Source organism: Boleophthalmus pectinirostris, unplaced genomic scaffold (assembly GCF_026225935.1).
Source record: "Boleophthalmus pectinirostris isolate CB_2022bp ecotype Guang Dong unplaced genomic scaffold, ASM2622593v1 HiC_scaffold_8, whole genome shotgun sequence".
Taxonomy (NCBI): Eukaryota; Metazoa; Chordata; class Actinopteri; order Gobiiformes; family Gobiidae; genus Boleophthalmus; species Boleophthalmus pectinirostris.
Window position 1 is genome coordinate 14,158,221 of NW_026571515.1, and position 19,947 is coordinate 14,178,167.

Here is a 19,947-nt window from a genome sequence, read left to right on the forward strand (position 1 = left end):
AGCTAAACCACAGCTAAACCAGGACTAGACCAGGGCTAAACCAGGACTAAACCAGGACTAAACCAGAACTAAACCATCACAACGGTTACACAAAACACCTTTAAATCTCACAAGAGTAAATTTTTTGTAATATTGGACCTTTAGTTTAAAAGTCTGACGTTGCTCTGACCTGGAACACGGTGAGCAGCGCCTGGGGGAAGTTGTCAAACGTGCTCCTCTTGGTGACGGTCTCATCGAAGTTGAACTTGCCTCCGAACAGCTGCATCCCCAACAGTGAGAAGATGATGATGAAGAGGAAGAGCAGCAGCAGCAGAGAGGCAATGGACTTCATGGAGTTGAGCAGAGAGGCCACCAGGTTACTGAGAGACGCCCAGTGTCTGAAAGAACACAACAACAGAAGTGTAAAGGAGCAAATTCTGAATGTTAAAAAGCCCAGATTACACAAATTTCTGATTAAGGGTGGGCGATATTTTGATATTTTAAATATACTGAGATATTTTTTAAACTCGATATGGATTCTGACATATCATATATATTGATATAATTTTTAGATTTAATTCTGATTTCGCTGCTTCACTGATTTTGCTGCTTGAGTCTCAGTCATTACTCACTACCGCCTGTGAATGCCGAAAGTTGGTGTTGTTGTCAATGAAAAGCTTCTAGCACCATGAAACTGTTCCACCATTTACAAACAAGACCATCAGCAGCACATCCTCATATTTCATCGAGTCGAGTCCTTTAGTCCGAAAGAAGCTAAACTGCATTAGCGGCAAATTAGCCATGCGCATTTAAGTTTTGTTTCTGTTAAATGTAAACATGTGCACAAAACTGCATTAAACACATTATAATCTCAAACGGGCTGATGTTGCTCTAGAGTCGTTATGCTTTAAATGTTGTAAAGTTTATTTATGCAGAAGATTTTAATTAATAATCTGCTGCTGTGTAACTTGTACAATAGTGTTTGGAAACGCTGGGTTTGATCTGCAGTGGATTGTGGGAAACCTCTGAGCTCCTTATGCTGGTGATGAACATGGATCTGTTAAAGTAAGGAACCTCCTGAGCTTCTTCTGTTAAAGGAGCTCATGGTTATGGTTATGGTTAACAGAGTCAAGGCAAAGATGAGCTTGAGTTGAGTTGTTTTATTTATGAATGAAAAGAAGGCAATATGCATTATTTATTTTATTTTACAGTTAAATTATTATTTATGTAATCAGGATTTTTTTGTAATCTTAAATGTGGCAGAAGCACTTTGTTCCTACATGAACTGCCTACCTCTTCAATAAAAAAGACATTGTGGAATTTGGCAGATTTGGTTTTGCAGTAGTTTTGGTGGGTTATTTTTCCTGTACAGATATTGTATATCGATATATAGCAAAATATTTCGAGATATATTTTTTGCTCCATAACGCCCAGCCCTATTTCTGATGTTATAATGTTGTTTCCTCATCACAAACAGACCTGGAGTTGTGTTTAAAGGTACATTATGTAACTTTGGACAATTCATGGATCAGTGCCAAATCGGTAAATTGTTTACATGTGCTTTGGACAGGCTTCTCATCTTTTTACAGACGTCAAACATTTTTTTTCTCTGGTCTTTAAGTGGCTTTGAGTTGTGTGGTCAATCCGTGTATCATTCATTCATTCGTTTTTCAATATAAAACCAAAAATAAGAAAACAAAAAAACAACAGTTTTCTTGGAGACTATTTGTCTCCAAAACCAAAATATAAAAACGGATAACAATTCGTTTTTTCAGTTTTCGATTTTGTGTTTAAATGAAGAATGGAAAAAACAGATAACGGCCTTTTCCCGTTTACGTGACTTCCGTGACTGCGATGCCAGGACTTTTGCACCACTTACGGACTGAACCAGGACTGATCCAAGTCCGAGACCAGACCGGGACCAGAGTGGGTCTGAGACCGGGACAGACTGGGACCAGAGCGGGACCAGGGCGGACTCCGAGCTTTGACTCTGAGCTTCCGCGGGATCCGAGCCTCAGCTTCGCGCTCGCCCCTGCCGTGGGCTCTGAGCCTCCGGTCTGGTCCCAGTCTGGTCCTGGTCTTGTCTCGGTCTCAGGCCCGTTCTGGTCCCGGTCTGATCCCGGTCTCAGGCCCGGTCTGGTCCCGGTCTGGTCCCGGTCTGGTCCCGGTCTCAGTCCCGGTCTGGTCCCGGACCTGGTCCATTTGAACCAAAAGCTCTTAGTTCGGTTCGTTTTCATTGGTGTGAAAGCATCAATTGGATGCTTTGCACCACCTCGGAACCAGCCGTGGTTCTTGAGCGAGGAGGACTGGAGCCGCCCGTCCGGACCTGTAGTCCACAGCGCATTCTCGCTTTCCCCGCACGGAACCAGCGCGCAGACGATGACACGGAACCACTCGGACCGCTGGTCTCGGTCTCAGTCCCCCTCTGGTCCCGGTCTGGTCCCGGTCTCAGTCCCCCTCTGGTCCCGGTCTGGTCCCGGTCTCAGTCCCCCTCTGGTCCCGGTCTGTCCCGGTCTTAGTCCCGCTCTGATCCCGGTCTGGTCTCGGACCTGGATCAGTCCTGGTTCAGTCCGTACGCGATGCAAAAGTGCGGCATTGCAGTCACGGAAGTCACGTAAACGGGAAAAGGCCGTTATCTGTTTTTTCCATTCTTCATTTAAACACAAAATCGAAAACTGAAAAAACAAATCGTTATCCGTTTTTATATTTTGGTTTTGGAGACAAATAGAGAAGAAAACTGTTGTTTTTTTGTTTTCTTATTTTTTGTTTTATATTGAAAAACGAATGAACGAATGATACACGGATTGTGGTCCTCTGTGTCTTTTATTTATTTTTTATTTATTTTATTGGTTTTATTTATTTATTGCTATTTTATGGTTTTGCTCTTATTTTTATTGGAATACGTAAATAAAATCACTGCAAATGAGAAAATCTGTATAAAATTGGTACAGGGAATTGCAAATATTAAGAAAGCAGTATCAGATCATGACATCCCAATCTGAAACGGTCTCTCAAAGCCGTGCTCCTCCTCACCTTGTAACCTTGAAGATCCGGAGCAGGCGCACGCAGCGGAAGACGGAGATGCCCAGAGGAGACATGATGGTCATCTCCACCAGGATGGTCTCCACGATGCCGCCACACACCACGAAGCAGTCGAAGCGGTTAAAGAGCGACACCAGGTACGCCTGAAGACCCAGACTGTACATCTTCACCAACATCTCCAGAGTGAACATGGCCAGCAGCACTTTGTTCGCCACGTCTGAAGGAACCGCACGAAAACAAGGAGGTACAGTGTTTAAAACTGTAGACTAGACCAGGATTAAACCAGGACTAAACCAGGACTAAACCAGGGCTAAATCAGAGCTTAACCAGGACTAGACCAGGGCTAGACCAGGACTAGACCAGGGCTAAACCAGGACTAAACCAGGGCTAAATCAAGGCTAAACCAGGATTAACCAGGACTAAACCAGAGCCTAACCAGAGCTAAACCAGGACAAACCCAGATCTAAACCAGGACTAAACCATGACAAAACCAGGGCTAAACCAGGACTAAACCAGGATTGAACCAGTACTAAATGAGGAGTGAATCAGGACTGGACCAGGACTAAACCAAGACTACACTAGGACTAAACCAGGACCAAACCAGGATCTAAATGTAAAGTTTATGGAGGTGTTGGACCAGGAGGGCTGATCATAAGAAGGCCAGGACTGAACCTGGACTGAACCTGGACTGAACCTGGACTGAACCTGGACTACACCAGGACTGAACCAGGGCTAAACCAGGACTGAACCAGAACTAAACCAGGACTAAACCAGGACTGAACCTGGACTAAACCAGAACTAAACCAGGGCTGACCCAGGACTGAACCACGACTACCTTGGACCTGAGTGAGCCAGTGGGGTTGGTTGTAGTGCTCTGAGGCGATGGTCAGTGTGTTGAGAAAGACCAGGATGATGACGAGCCAGTAGAAGAGCACGGACTTGACCGCGGCCCGGCACTTCCTGCGGCAGAAACGGTTCCAGCGCCTCCACTGTCGACTGAGGGAACAGGCAGGTGGGAGAGAAAAAAACATCTAAAAACACACTAAAAGGTCCATCACCTGCTTGTTTTTATGGATATGTCTTTGCTCTGCTTGGAATGTTCCACAGTGTTACATTAAACAGCTCTGCCTTACATTTATTCAATTACAGGTGATTTTATAGCTCATAAATACCTCTCCACAGATCTGACTTATAACTTGATCTAGTTTGGTCTCCATACTGTGAAATATTCCAGACAAAGCAAACGTGTCCATGGAGGAAAGTGTTTGGCAGACCCCTCCACACAAAAAAGTCACAGTGCACCTTTAAAAAGCGCTGTAAGTGATTTTTACTGTTTTTAAAAAATAGACAAAACAGAACTAGTTCATTTTAAACAGTTTGCGGTTGTTCACAGTTACTTCTTACTTACCTTCTGTATTCTGAACATCCTAATGATTCACCCTGATGAGTTTCTAAGCACTTTTCACAACTTTCAGAGACCAGAGCAGAGTTTGCTGTGAAATTATCCACATTTTGCACATTTCCTAATTATCAGAACAATTATATTTAGATGCAGATGGACCACAGTGCACTTATTTTGACCTCAGGAGCTGCTTGTACAATATATCTGTACTGGGGCGAGACAGATCTGTCTGTCTGACTGTCGATCCATCTATCTCTATCTAGCACAAATACTTGGAAATATTGGGCACAGACTCTTCTCTTGTTTATTTATTCATGTAAATGATCCAAATTTTTTTCTGGAAACAGGTTGCCATGGTTGATTTGTGACCTGAACAAAGACAATAGAATACGATAGAATGTAAAACATGGGATTTACGGGACTCTGACGACATCATGCAGGTGAGCAAATCATGTGACCATGTGCCTATCCATCCCTATCTATCTATCTACTAGCCCATTACAAATAATTAGAATATCAAGAAAAAGTTCAATATTTTTGTCACTCGTTTCAGAAAATCAAACCCATATATTATACAGACTCATGACACACAGACTGAAATATTTCTGTCCTGTCAGCAGCCTCCCCATGATTGTGAACCCACTGACCCAGAGTGAGAGACCATTTAAAGCAGGGGTGTCCAAACTTTTTTCATCAAGGGCCACATATCTAAACACAGATGAAGCAGAGGGCCGATTGAGGGCCTTAAACTGATGCTCAGTACAGTGAATAATTGAAATATGTGCACATTTAACATGTTAGAATGAGCCATCAGTCTTTATTCATACTAAGATCCTTAAAACCACACACTAAATATTAAATATTTGCTTTATCAAAGAAGATTTTCAAAAAACTTCCAATAAAAATAAAATTTTTCATTGATGCAAGGTAATTTGGGCCAATTCTTCTGGAAGTCTGAGGGCCAAGAAAAATTTGTCTGAGGGCCGCATTTGGCCCACGGGCCATAGTTTGGACATGCCTGATTTAAAGGCTCAGGACGACTGCAGATTTTTTGAGCTAAATAGCTGATTAGTGTGTGACACCATGACTTCCCAATATTGAACTTTTCTACGATATTCAAATTTTCTGACTCACACACACACACCCACACACACACACACACACACACACCCACACACGCATGCACGTACGCACACACACACACACACACACACATACAAACTTACAATACTTACAATACCTGTAAGCCACAATCATAAACATTCAAGAAATAAACTGAAATATTTCAGTCTATATGTCATGAGTTTACATAATATATGAGTTTGACTTTCTGAAATGAGTGACAAAAATATTGAACTTTTTTCATGATATTCTAATTATTTGTGATGGATTAGTATCTGTCTGTCTATCTCTCTCTCCATCCATCTTTATATCTATCTATCTATTATCTCTATCTATCTGTCTGTCTATCAATCTACCTATACGTCTATCTCAAATACTTGGAAATATTGGGTACAGACTCTTCTGTTTATTCTTGTAAATCAGGGGTGCTCACACTTTTTCATCATGCGAGCTACTTACAAAATGACCAAGTCAAAATGATCTACCTAATACAAAGCCAAGCAAACTGCTCTGAAACACTCTGTGCCCCTTTTTTGGACCCTCACCCACAGTTTGAGAACCCCTTCTTTAAGAGAACTTCCTCTGGCACTTTACACAAAACTGTGAAAAAAGTGAAGGAAGATTTTTAAACCTGTTTTTTAAAGTTCCAAACTGGAGTTGCATTCTTTTCTGGTTTTGCAGTGATATTTACCAGCCTCTGCACGTTTACCAAACCAAACGCACATCGTGACAAACACAGATGCATTTGTGCACTTTTGTTAGGCAAACTTCAGTCAAATGTGGCAGTAGGTCTGTTCTGTAGATCTGCTCTATGCTGTAGACCTGCCTTGTGCCAACACTGTAACACAAATTTAGACTCGTTTTTGCTTCACATCTTGCTCTTCTAATCAGCCGCACTGTGGAAGGGGCTTGTGTTCGCTGTACGGAGGAAGGAGCGAGAGTGTGAAAAGGCGAGGGGCGGCGTGCTGACGTGAGGCAGATGATCAGGTAGGATGTTTAGGAAGTTTAACCTGCCCTGTGATGCACGCTGGTACACGAGGGCACACGCTGTTGCAGACAAGCCATGCATAGGGAGCGTGTGTGTTTGTGATGTGCCGTAGAGTCTCCGCGGGTTTCAAATGAGCGCACAGGCTGCACTGAGATGCCCCACACGCTCCTGCACCCTGGTACAAGTTTACTGCCAACAGCAGCGGCCGTAATGAAATATGATTGCACTTGTTGAGTGTCAGACCTTGAGTGAGAGACAAGACCGAGTCCAAACGCAAGTCCGAGACGATTGCTAAGACACGGCGATCTACCCACACGACCTTGGCAATCGACTGGTAGATCGCAATTGACGTATTGAGCACCCCTGTTGTAAATGGTATAAATCTTTCCTAGAAACAAGAGCCAGAGACACTGATTTGGATGGAGACATGGTTGATTTGTGAGGTCAATGACAAGAGAATGTAGAAAATGAGAGTTACGTATGTAACTACAGTTCTATGACTCCCGGATGGCGGCCAGAGCCAGTGCTTCAAGCACTGAATGAACATCTTTGTGCAATCGCAGGTCGAGAATCTAAAGAAAACAAAGTCACTTGTGATCTCCAAGTGGCCTAAGTGAGTCTATATAGTCACTTAACACTGAGAGCTCAGTCCCAGTTCTTCTCATAAGCTACTAAGGATTCTGAGGGACTGAGTATTCCGGCAGTCATACAGGATTCATAGAACCGCAGTTACATACCTAACTCTTGTTCTATTTCATCTGTACTGATCGCCAGAGGAAGTACTTCAAGCACTACCAACAAAGTCCCGAGGGACCCAAGATGTACAAAAACAAACATGTGGAAGGGTGCTACCTCTGAACCCTCAAGTGGATTCGAGACTGCAACACTGAGCAGAGACCCTGCACTCAGGAGGCAGACAGGCTCCTGGTCGAATGACATCTCCCACCAGATGGTGGTTGGCAGTCTTTAGAAACATAGCACTTTTTAAAGGCCTCCACCACCAACTTGGCAAAGCGCTGCTTCGATAGACCCAGACTTTCAAAATCAAGTCGACCAGTTGTGCACGAGAAGAAGAAAAGGGACTGAGCTCTCGGTGTCACGTGACTATATAGACTCACATGGGACACCCGGAGGAGCAGAAGTGACTTTGGTGTCATTAGATTCTCGATCTGCGCATGTGCAAAAGATGATCTCGCGGTCAGTAGGGATGAAATAGAACACGGGACTTATGGGACTCTGACGACATGCAGGTGAGCGGATCATATGACCATATGACCATGTGACCAGACATGAGGAGGAGTACACAAGAGGCACATGCTACATCCACATACTAACCTGAACTTGGATTTAGTGATTTTTTGACTGAGACCATAAAAGATGAGAGAACGAATTTAAAATACATAGAGACACATACAGATAGAAATAGTCACATCTTTGAACAAACATGAACAAAACAAACAGCTACACAAAGATTTTCACCATATATACATTTAGGAAGCAAACTAATGTTTTACCAGATTTTGGCAATTAAAACTTTAAACATGGATGTAATAACTCACTGGCATTGCTATAGATTAAAGTGTATATGACAAAGTCACAGTCAAAGTCAAAAAGTCAAAGTTAAAAAGTCAAAAACTAGGCAAAGATTTTAGTAAAATCTTAAATGTTAACTATAATTTAACAATAACCTTCAATGAGGTAACTGTATGGAAGTTTGTATATATAAAGGTCAGTAAGGGGAGCTAAGAGATGAGCAGATTAAATCAGGCTAAAAACAGTTGTTGCAGAGAGAGCCTGGTTAATTGATTGTCTGAATGTCAACTGGTGATTTGGATAAAACGCGTGTATGAAGACATGTCCTCACCAGAGCGCTCCACAGCAGGGAGACTTGTCCTCTTCTCCTGGGACATTGTCTGTGTTCATCGACTCTGTCTCACTGGGCATACTCGCTGAAGGCACACAAACCAAACAATCAGCATTTACAATCAGAACAGATACAATGACGCTGGATAGTTCTGCTCTCTAAACTGTGTGTGTGTGTGTCCACTTTAGGATTGTCAAAAGTATAAAAAATAAAATAAAATCAGACATCGATACTAAAACTAGAGGCGAAACTAGAAAGTCATTTGAGCAGGTACTGAGTCTAAAAAGTCCCATTCACAGGAGAGAAATTAACCTTCCTGAACAGATTTAGAGTGATCTTAAGCTGTATTGGAACAAATGTAAGAGCACATAGGCAAGTATACGCCCATGGGCCACTGTGGAACCCACTGAGGGATTACACAGGTGTAAGATCACATGGGAATATAAAAGAAAATATTACCATTTCATGTTGAAAATCACGTTCTATTATCTAAATACAGATTGTTTTTAATATCGTGGTGGTATGTTTTTTAGTATCAAAAGACAACTTTTATTCAAGTGGTTCAGTTTGTAGCATTACATTGTTCTTCAAAAATAAATATGTTTTTATTTCAGTGAGACTCCCATAAACTTTCCTATATTAATATAACTGAACTGTAAAGAGCAGAACTAACCAGCGCTGGTGTCTGAAAACAAAACAACACAATACAAAATCAATATGGTCTGGGGTGAATGAGTGACTGATGAGGATTCCTTTATAAAGGAATGTAACAATATTGTCAATATGAATCATATCGCAATATTATTATGCACATGACAAGAGCAATGTCTGTACCAACCCTGGTCTACCTGACCCAGGACTAAACCTGTACTACCTGATCCAGGACCAAACCAGGAGCAGAGCTAAACTTCACTTAATAGACAATTAACGCAACCTAACAGTAAACCAGCACTCTTCAGGTTTTGTATCTGAGTCCACAAACCAGAGCATGGATCAAAACTAAAACACAATGGACTCCAGGCACTCCAAAGAAGTAAAAAAAGTAAAAAGGCCTTTATTTAAATGGCCAGAGCCAACGTTTTTCGACCTTAACTGGTCTTCATCAGGGCCTTGTGCGATTAAAAACATTTTTTTTTACTTCTTTGAATTGCCTGGAGTCCGTTGTGTTTTAGTTTTGATCCTTTTTCCAAGAGCACCCTCTAACTGCTCCCACTGATTGGAACACCTGCAGCAAACAGCCACATTTTAGTTTTTTCTGTACAGAACATGGATCACTCTGAGACTCTAAGACTCTGAGACGATGCTCCTCATGTCTTTAAACAGGCTCACACTCCAGTCTCACTGTACAGTTCTGTTTCATGTGGGGCAAACAACATTATATTTTCCATTATTCTATTTTAAAAACCACTAGAAACTCATATCACTCACAAGATCACTGTTCTGAAAACACAAGTGTTAGATAAAAACAAAAATATACAGAATTGTTTTTGTTTTACAGCATCAGTGTCAAATAAAACACAACTGTGACAAACAAGATGGACTGATGAAAAAAGGCGAAAAGACAAGAGCAACGTGCAAAGCCGAGCAAATGCAAAAGAGAGAAAGAGAGAGAGAGTGGGAGGAGAGTGAGAGGAAACAGACAGAGAGAGAGAGAGAGAAGAGAGGAAACAAAGTGAGAGAAGAGAGAGAGAAAGAAAGAGAGGAAACAGAGAGAGACAGAGAGAGAAGAGGAGGGACAGAGAAGAGGGAGAAAGAGAGAGAAGAGAAAGGAAAAAGAGAGGGAAAAGGGAGAGACAGAAAAAAAGGAGAGGAGAGAGAGGGACACAGAGAGGAGAGAGACATAGAAACAGAGAGATGAGTGAAGTGAGAGAGTTAGAGGAAGGAGATGAGAAAAGATAGAGAGAAAAGAGATAAAGAGAGAGAAGAGAAAGGAAACAGAGAGAAAAGGGAGAGGAAAGGAGAAAGAGAGAGGAGAGAGACAGAGAGAGAAAGAAAGAGGAGAAAAGCAAGAGAAAGGAATGTGATAGAGAGAGAGAGAAAAGGAGAGACAGAGGAGAAAGAGAGAGAGAAGAGAATGGAAAAAGAGAGCGAAAAGGGAGAGACGAGAGAGAGGAGAGGGGAGAGAGACACACAGAAACAGAGGTGAGCGAAGTGTGAGAGTAAAAGGAGGGAGAAGAGAAAAGAGACAAAACAGAAAGGAAAAGAGAGAAAAGGGAGAGACAGAGGAGAAAGAGAAGAGGAGAGAGTGAGGAGGAGGAGAGAGACACAGCAATAAAGAAAGAAATGAGCAAAGTGGGAGAGTAAGAGGAGAGAGAGAGGAGAGAGAAGAGAGAGAGAAGCGAGAGAAGAGAGAGAGAAGAGAGAGGAGTGGAGCGATGGGCATCTGAAGCTTTACCCTGTGTCTCTGTGGACTGAGAGAACCAGCCAAACCTCCCTCGCTTCTTCTGGGTGAGCTGAGCAAAAATCAGCCCTGAGCGGGTCAAATGCAGCAGCAGGGGAAGAGAGAGGGAAGACAGGGAGAGAGGGAGGCAAAGGAGGAGGACAGAGGAGGAATGGAGAGAGAGAAAGAGGGAGAGAAGGATAGAGGACAGAGAGACAGCAGGAGGAGACAGTCCAACAGTTAAAGTTACATACAGACTGGAGCTGGCCACATTAAAGCATCTGACAGAGAAAAGAAGACACACACTTTTACTGAAACTCAAACACTGTGTGAGAGTCCAGATTTGATTTAAACATATCAGAAAAATTGCATTATACATTAAGTCCTTTAAGGAGGAAGAAGAAAATGTGAGTCTGGTCGATGCTGATTCGCCCCGAGTTCAGATGGGTGTGATTGACAGGTGGATTAGCCAATCAGGGATACGCACTGTCTGCCCACACTAAACATGTTACACCAAATAAAAATGTTGTTAATAAGAACTGGGGTATTCTGCAAAGTGACACAAACAGAGTCGGTTCTTCCTATACACAGATCATAGATATAGAGCAGTAGATCTTGCGTAGGGTCCTGTATTACCTCGGGAGACTCACTGGACCTGTGGGACCAGACGAAAAACAGTGCGGCGCGGGACACATTTTGAAAGCTCATTGCGGACGTGGGCAAGAGCTAAAATAAACTGCAGTCCCGCAAACTAAATATGAGTGTAAAGTACCGTAATATACAAATGATTCATGTGCCTATCATACATCATTTGTGCTGGATATTTTATTTGGCATTAATAAAAACATTTCAAGCAGCCTAAACTTGTGGATGTGGTCTAATTTCGCACACATTTTAGACCAGACATGTCAAACTCAGGCCTGAGGGTCAAATTTGTCCCGTGATATAATTATATTTGGCCCATAAGATCATATCAAATATGTATTAGAGCTGCTCGCCGGTTACAGACAGACTATAGAGACATTATTTATTTAAAATTTTGTCTGTATTTTATATTAGATTTGTCCTGGATTCAATGTTTATTGTTTTATTTTATTATTTTAAACATCTATTTAAATAAGAAAAGGTTTTTTTTACATATCTCGAAAGAAGAGAAAACATGCAGATGTTGTTGAAACTTTTCAGTAAATATTTAGTTTGGCCCACAACTTAGTTCCAGTTTTAAATTTTGGCCCTCTGTGAATTTCATGTTGACACCTCTGTTTAAGACAATTCCTTTCCGCTTCTCCATGTTTGATAGAGCTTCAGAAAGCGAAATTCTTTGCGGGTGCAGGTGGGAGCAGGACTGAAAATTCTGTCCTGCACAGACCTCTAATCTTGCGATCAATATGGAACTCAGGCTCCATACAGTTTGTTTTATTTTGGAATGTTTCCTGTATGAAGTGCGTCACTTCCGGTAAAAGCAGGAACTGCTTAAAAATATGTTGACGGACATGGCGGGAGAAAGGCAGAACTGTATGGACGGTTTTTCCATATACTTCATGTTCCTGGCCTGAAAGGATAAATGGTGTGTTTACTCTGTTACACCATTGGATTTGTTTATTTAAATCATTATTAAATTCACTGTTTGTTTTTAGCTCTTACTGTGTGCAAGTTGGACACTGAAGATGACGGCTGCTGTACACATCCACATGTACGCTTCATTCTTCCAGCTGGGATGCTGCACAGTTCATTTATATAATTTTACTCAAGTAGACAACAGAGGGTAGGTGTTGCAGGAAACTACTCAAGTAAAAGTAACTTAAAGAGGAACTGTTGGGACGTAATTTAAAGTTGATGTAACTGGAAGGACAAAACATTAACATAGTGTACAAAATCTATAGGCACAAAAGTGAGAATATCGTATTTTCCGGGCTATTAGACGCTCTGGATTATAAGACGCACTGTCATTAAATGGTCTATTTTCGAACTTTTTTCACAAATAAACCGCTCCGGACTTTAAACGAAACAACAGTTAGATGGGTCAGTGGTATTGTTTGTTTGTTCACAGTGACTCTGGGCTTTGTTCAGTTGTGGTGTGTAGGGAGGGTGCTGTCTGGGACCACTGGATTGTCGGCGTGTTCGCAGTGACTCAGTTGTTCAGTTGAGTCTAGAAGTGGCACATTGGACTCGCTTTTTTGGTTCGTCCCTCCATTTTGTTCCTCGTCGGAGTGGAGTGATGAGTGTGGCTGTGGGTGTTTTTTGCTGTGCGGTCGCTGTCTGCTCCGTGTGTGTTTGCGTGCGCTGCGGGTGGTGCAGCTTTGTAGTTTACTGAAGTCGTGCTGGGACACCCGAGTGGATTCATGTATACAGCGCTCTGGCTTGTGGGGCGCGTGGCCATTTTTTGATGGGGTTAGAGGATTAAGACCGCATCTAATAGCCCGGAAAATACGGTAAGTAAATTATATCTGATATAATACTACAGCCAACATAAAGCTTTTGTCACTTTAGACACACAGTGGGAAGAGGAACCACATATTTTACTCGAGCAAAAGCACTGTTACATTGTCAGGTTAGAGTAGCATTTTCATCTCAAATCCTGCGTCACAAACATTTGTCCATCAGCAGCAAAAACATGATTTTCAGCAGCAGACACCACCTGCTCACCACCTCCACTTGATTCAGTGTGTCCACAGCGGTGTCGGAGTTTGTGTGAGAACGTGTGAAGTGAAAGAGACGAAGGGCACACGACGGTCCAGGAGCAGAGACACCGCCACAGAACAACATGCAGCAGAGTAAAGGCTGAATTATGTTCTATGTTCTAGGTCCAATCGGATAAGGACAGACTCCTAGCTGTTCTCTGTGTTGTTTTCATGGATCTATAATAAGAACTGATTAAGACACGATGGATTAGTGGCCGCTCCAGGTACTGCAGCTCCCGGGAACTCCAACGCAGAAACAATTATCCCATAAAGCGCAATGTATTTTTTATTAAATTAAACTGCCATGTTCGTCTGACAGGGCATCGACAGCTTTCATAAGGGTCAGATTTTGTAGGAATACTTCTGCATTTTTACAATATGAACTTTTTAGAACTTTTAAATAGTCAAAGCGCTTAAAAATTTGTTTTGTAGCGATCTGATTGGTCAGAACTCTGATGTCACACATTTTTACGGCATAGGCTTTTTGGAACGACAAGCCAATGAGCACAGGTCACTGAAAACAATAATAATAGAAAGAGAAGAGAAAGAAAGACAGTAAGAGTGAGGGGGACAGAGGAGAGAGAAAGAGAGATGAGAGAAAGGAAAAAGAGCGAGAGAACAGAGAGACAGAGGAGAAAGAGAGAGGAGAGGAGAGAGAGACAGAGAAAGTGAGGAGAGACAGACGAGAGAGAAAGAGAGAGAAGAGAGTGGAAAGAGAGGGAAAAAGGAGAGACAGAGAAGACAGAGAGAGGAGAGAGGAGAGAGAAAGAGAATAGAGAGGAAAAACAGAGACAGATGAGAAAGAAAGGAGTGAGAGAGAGGAGAAAGAGAGGAAGAGGAGAAGACAGGAGAGAGACACAGAAATAAAGAAAGAGATGAGCAGAGAGAATAGAGAGAAGAGAGAGAAGTGGAACGATTTTTGGTCGAACTGCACGTCTCTGATATCACACATTTTTACGGCGTAGGCTTTTTTAGAGCTATGAGCCAATGAGCACAGGCCACTGAAAACAAAACGACGTCATCTTGGATTCATCTTCCAGATTTTATGATGCTTCCATGGTTGTTCTGTCCATCATTTTGTCCGTCTCCTCAGAACATGTGGAATCTTAGCGACAGAGCAGTACATGAGTGGACCACTGGGGGCAGTAGTGAACAAAGCTCGAAAACTTTTTAAGTGACTAGACGCAACTGCAAAACAAATAAATGCTTCCCTTGCGTCATTTTCTTGACTTTGTTCCAACAGATGGCACCTAAAAACTCATTTATTTGTTGCTCATCCGTTTGGTCATTTCTCAAAATGATTTTAGTGCCCTCTGGTGGTTGTTTAAGAGAACGCAGTGTTGATATCAGAGAAGTATAAATGCAGTGACTGTTCCTACACTTGGAACACACGGATTTGTTCATGTACGTAAGCAAAAATGAGCCTTAAAAGGAATCAAGGTGCGTTGTTCAAAAATGGACTGGAGAAGCAAATGAAAAAAAAAAAAAAAAAGTATGTTTTTTTATTTTGGCAACAAGATGTCCCTCATTTTCATGCTCCATCACACATTTGGTTGGTTTTCATCTGGTCACTTCATGCTGGATAAATTAATCAAGTAGGAGTAAAGGTACGTTGTCTGAAAACTACTTAAGTACAATTTTATCAGAAGTTACTCAAGTAAAATGTCACCCATTTGAAGTAAAGAATAGAAAACGAGTACTCACTGTTGCGCTTGCCCGGGTCCTCCGCCTCCTCCTCGTTCTCCGGGTCGATGTCTTCGGCCTGGGTGATCCAGTCCAGGTAGCCCTTCAGGTCCTCCTCCAGCTGCTGCTTCTCCCTCAGCTTCTGGAAGTCCCCACGCGCCTTGGCCTTCTCACGTTCTTTGGAGAACTCCCTGGACAGAAAGATGACTAGGTCTGAATATTTGTACTGAAGTAAAAGTATTAATGGATGGCCAATAATCTACTCAATTACAAGAGCCTAGTGCTGCCAATTTGCAAAAAATGTAAAAGTTCAAGTGCCCACATTATGCAATTTTTTGATTGAGTTTATAATGTCCACAAATGGGCCGTGGCTTGTTTGGTACCCGGCTGCAAAAGCGCAAACCCCCCCTCCCATAGGCATCTCTATACCAAAACTAAACCAGAACTAAACCAGGACTAAAACAGGACTAAACCAGAACTAAACCAGGACTAAACCAGAACTAAAACAGGACTAAAACAGGACTAAACGGGACTAAAACCAGGACTAAAACAGGATTTAACTAGGACTAATCCAAAACTAAAACTAAGACTAAACCAGGTCTAAACCAGAACTAAAACTAGGACTATATCAGGACTAAACCAGGTCTAAACCATCATTAAACCAGGACTAAACCAGAACTAAAACCAGGACTAAACTAGTAAGTAAATAAAGTAAGTAAATCTTTATTTATATAGCACCTTTCACAGATAAAAAAAATCACAAAGTTCTTTACAGAGCAAAACAGCATAAAAACAACATAAACAAGAATAGAGGAATTACAGAGACAGTCAACTAAAAGCCTGTCTAAATAGCAGTGTCTTGAGCTGCTTTTTAAAAGAGTCTATAGAGTCTGCCTCACGTAGGGTTGGGCGCAGGGCATTCCATAATTTGGGAGCCACAGCCTGAAAGCAAACGTCACCCCGAGTTTTAAATCGGGTTTTTGGGACCATCAAGAGGCCCTGACCAGAGGACCGGAGGGCACGGCCTGAGGAGTGGGGGCGCAGCAAGTCACTGATGTACTGGGGTGACTGTCCATTTAAAGCTCTGTAAGTTAAAACCAAAATTTTAAAATCAACACAGAACTTAACAGGAAGCCAGTGCAGTGAAGATAAAACAGGTGTAATGTGATTTCGCTTGTTTGCTCCAGTTAAAAACCTTGCAGCCGCATTTTGTACAATTTGCAGCCACTTAAATGTAGAAGCATTAAATCAAGTAAAAAGAGAATTAAAATAATCTAAACGAGATGAACTAAAAGAGTGAACAATCAAACTAGGACTAAACCAGGACTAAAACAGGATTTAACCAGGACTAATCCAAAACTAAAACCAAGACTAAACCAGGTCTAAACCAGAACTAAAACCAGGACTAAACAAGGACTAAACCTTGACATTTTGACAAACACAGACATCCAGTGATAATAGTTTTGTGCAAATCTGCATCTCAGTGTTTGCTGTTGTAATTGCACGTCTTTTCTATCTCATTCTTTTCTTTCCTTGTAATTTTCTCTTTCAATCTGTCAGTGTCAGTAAAATAGAGTAATTTACAGACTTTGCTTATCCCGAGCGAATGCGCTGCAAGTAACACAGAGGTGGAGCGGTAATTTGCAAATTACCAGATGTCTCCAGGTTGTATTTATCCCGTGTGAATAGGGCTTTAGTTCACATTTGGACCTAAAATGGGCCGTAGAGACTTGCTCAATCACTATTAGCTTCAATGCACAGATGAAAAACAGGACAGTTTGCAGACATGAGCGTTCACACGGGACTAGAATCACCTGAGGACCCGAGTCTCCAGAACTACAGGAGGTAAAATTCAGTTTTTGCAGACATTTTTACACATGGACAATTCGCACGGGATTAGAAACACAGATGATGTTTGTAATTATCACAATTTACCGGGGGACACCAGAATCTGTGTGTCATTCGTTCATTCATTTTTCAAAACAAAACCCACAACTATTTTCTTCATTATTTGTCTCCAAAACCAAAATGAAAATCAGATAATGATTCGTTTTTTCAGTTTTCGATTTTGTGCTTAAAGGAATAATGGAAAAAACGGATAACAGCCGTTTCCCCTTTATGTGACTTAAATTACGATGCCGGACTGAACCAGGTCCGGGACCAGACCGGAACCAGACCGAGACCAGACCAGGACTGAGACCAGAACTGAGGGCAGGATCAGATCAGGACCACACCAGGACCGAGACTGGGACCGAGACCAGGACTGAGACTGGGTGCGGACCAGGACTGAGACAGTGACCAGACTGGGACCGAGACCAGGACCAGATCAGTACTGAGACTGGAACCAGACCAGTTCCAGACAGTGACTGAAACCGAGACTGAGACCGGGACCGGGACTGAGACTGGGTGCGGACCAGGACAGAGACCGGGACTAGACCAGAACTGAGACCAGGACTGAGGCCAGAACCAGGCCAGGACCAGACCATGATTGAGACCGGGACTGAGACCGGATCCAGACCGGGACTGAGACCGGGACCAGACCGGGACTGAGACCGGGACCAGACCGGGACTGAGACCGGGACCAGACCGGGACTGAGACCGGGACCAGACCGGGACTGAGACTGGGACCAGACCAGGACTGAGACTGGAACCAGACCAGGTCCAGACTGTGACTGAAACCAAGACTGAGACCGGGACCAGACCAGGACCAGACCAGGACTGAAAATGGTTTAGTCCTGTTTCAGTCCTGTTTCAGGCCTGTTTCAGTCCTGTTTCAGGCCTGTTTCAGGCCTGTTTCAGTCCCAGTTCAGTCCAGCATTACAGTTTAAGTCACAGAAACAGGGATCGGCCGTTATCTGTTTTTTTCCATTATTCATTTAAACGCAAAATCGAAAACTGAAAAAACAAATCGTTAGCAAATAGTTGTTTTTTTATTTTTGGTTTTATTTTGAAAAACGAATGAACAACTGATACACGGATTCCCCAAGTAAAACTAACCGTGTGTGAATAGATCTACTGAAATAAGTGATATTTGAGATGTTTAGACACAGTGGTCAGGCTTTTCAGATTCAGAGGTAACACATTTCAAGTTGTGTAAGTGCATTAACAGAAAAGGGTGGCTTAACGTACCCACTCAACACTCCCAGAACCAGGTTGAGGACAAAGAAGGACCCGAAGATGACCAGGCTTACGAAGTAGATCCAGGGCAGCTCGAAGCCCATCGCGTCGTTCATCTGAGAGACACATGTGAGACAGAGGTCACCACCAGAGGCACATCCACTTCATATATTCATTAAAAATACCTAGAAAAAGAGACATTCTGACTGCGAGCGGGGCTGCCTCTCCACAGATCTGACTAGTAACTTTAATGTAAGGTTTAATGCCATACTGTGAAACATTCCAGACAAAGCAATAACATCTGACGGCCCAGTAAAGTTACACAATGTGCCTTTAAAATGGGGGTATTATGCAAATTCTTCTTTTTTTTTTTTTTTGACTTGACCAACCTGATGTGATGTGCAGCAGTTTCATTCATTGATTGTGTTTTGATAGTGCTCTGAAGGGGGAGTAACTTAACATGAAGAGCAAACTGAGGGGGGATGCTGGAAAAACAAAACTGGAACTTATAAAATGTGTTAAAACGTCATCTTTGGCAAATATAGTATTTGCAAAACAATAAAAGATAACATGGTGATCTAAATATGTTATGTTTTAGGAGTTAATACACTAGAGAAGTAAAATACCCCCTGTTTAAAGATGCATTGTGTAACTTTTGTGGTGGAGGATCCATCAAGTGCATTTGTTGTTTTATGTTATTAGGCTCTTTTTTCAGACCAAGAGTTTCGACTGTTCCCTGCGATCTTCCTCAAAGTCACGTGATGTTGCTGTGACGTGTCCAGTCAGCTGATTTATACGAATTTTGGCGCTGTCTTCCTACCGGGAACATGCCCACGTCACGACACGTCACAGCAACATCACATGACTCTGAGGAAGACCGCACGGAGCAGCTGAAACTTTCAGAGAAGAAAACAAACTCTTGTCTGAAAAAAGAACCTAATAACCTAAATTATCGGAAAACCAAATGAACCTCAATTTGCGCTTGTTATTGCTTTGTCTGGAATGTTTCACAGTATGGTATTAAACTTTTCTATCTTCATGGAGACCAAACCGGACCAAGTTACAGGTCAGATCTGTGGAGAGACAACCCTGCTCACAGTCAGAATGTTGTTTTCAAAAAGTTTGAGCTGTAAATAAAACCACCTGTAACTGAATAAATATAACGTAGAGCTGTTTAATGTCACACTGCGGAACATTCTCGGAGAAACAAGTGAAACAGAAAAAGCACATCAAAGTTCTTGTAAAGGTGCAAAAGCAAGAAAAAGCAAAATTTAAAAAATGAAAAGTGAAAAATTACATAGCACCCTCAGATGTCAGATGTCCCTCAGACGAAGCTTTTTTAATTTTAAGATAACATTTCCATTAAAAAAAAAAAAAAGTCAGATAATTTTTATGTGTGGTCCAAAGCATGAAAAATTATTTGACTGACGTTTTTTAACCAAAACATTATTTAAAATTTTTTAAAAAGCTTTTGGACATTGGTTATCTGAGAGTGCAATGCATTGTTTTCACCTTTATATCTCCATAGAAACAAGCACTCTCTGCCAGAAAAGTTACATAATGCACTTAAAAGTTAGCAAACTGTAAAAGCAAGAAAAGGTCACTTGAAAAAGCCTGAATATGCAAAATAATAATCAGTATATCCCCGTCATTATAATTTTAACAACAGCGGCACCAGGACACCTTTGT

The 19,947-nt window shown here is 42.0% G+C and overlaps 1 protein-coding gene across 1 annotated transcript in view; it reads right to left on the bottom strand.

Moving 5' to 3' along the window:
- Positions 1 to 19,947, bottom strand: part of cacna1db (calcium channel, voltage-dependent, L type, alpha 1D subunit, b) — a 131,000-nt gene that overhangs the window by 61,224 nt on the left and 49,829 nt on the right. Inside the window, 8 exon segments of the mRNA XM_055165889.1 lie at positions 170 to 377; positions 3,013 to 3,238; positions 3,857 to 4,017; positions 7,869 to 7,895; positions 8,398 to 8,482; positions 10,793 to 10,867; positions 15,163 to 15,332; positions 18,271 to 18,374. Of these exon segments, the coding sequence (XP_055021864.1) occupies positions 170 to 377; positions 3,013 to 3,238; positions 3,857 to 4,017; positions 7,869 to 7,895; positions 8,398 to 8,482; positions 10,793 to 10,867; positions 15,163 to 15,332; positions 18,271 to 18,374 (1,056 nt within the window).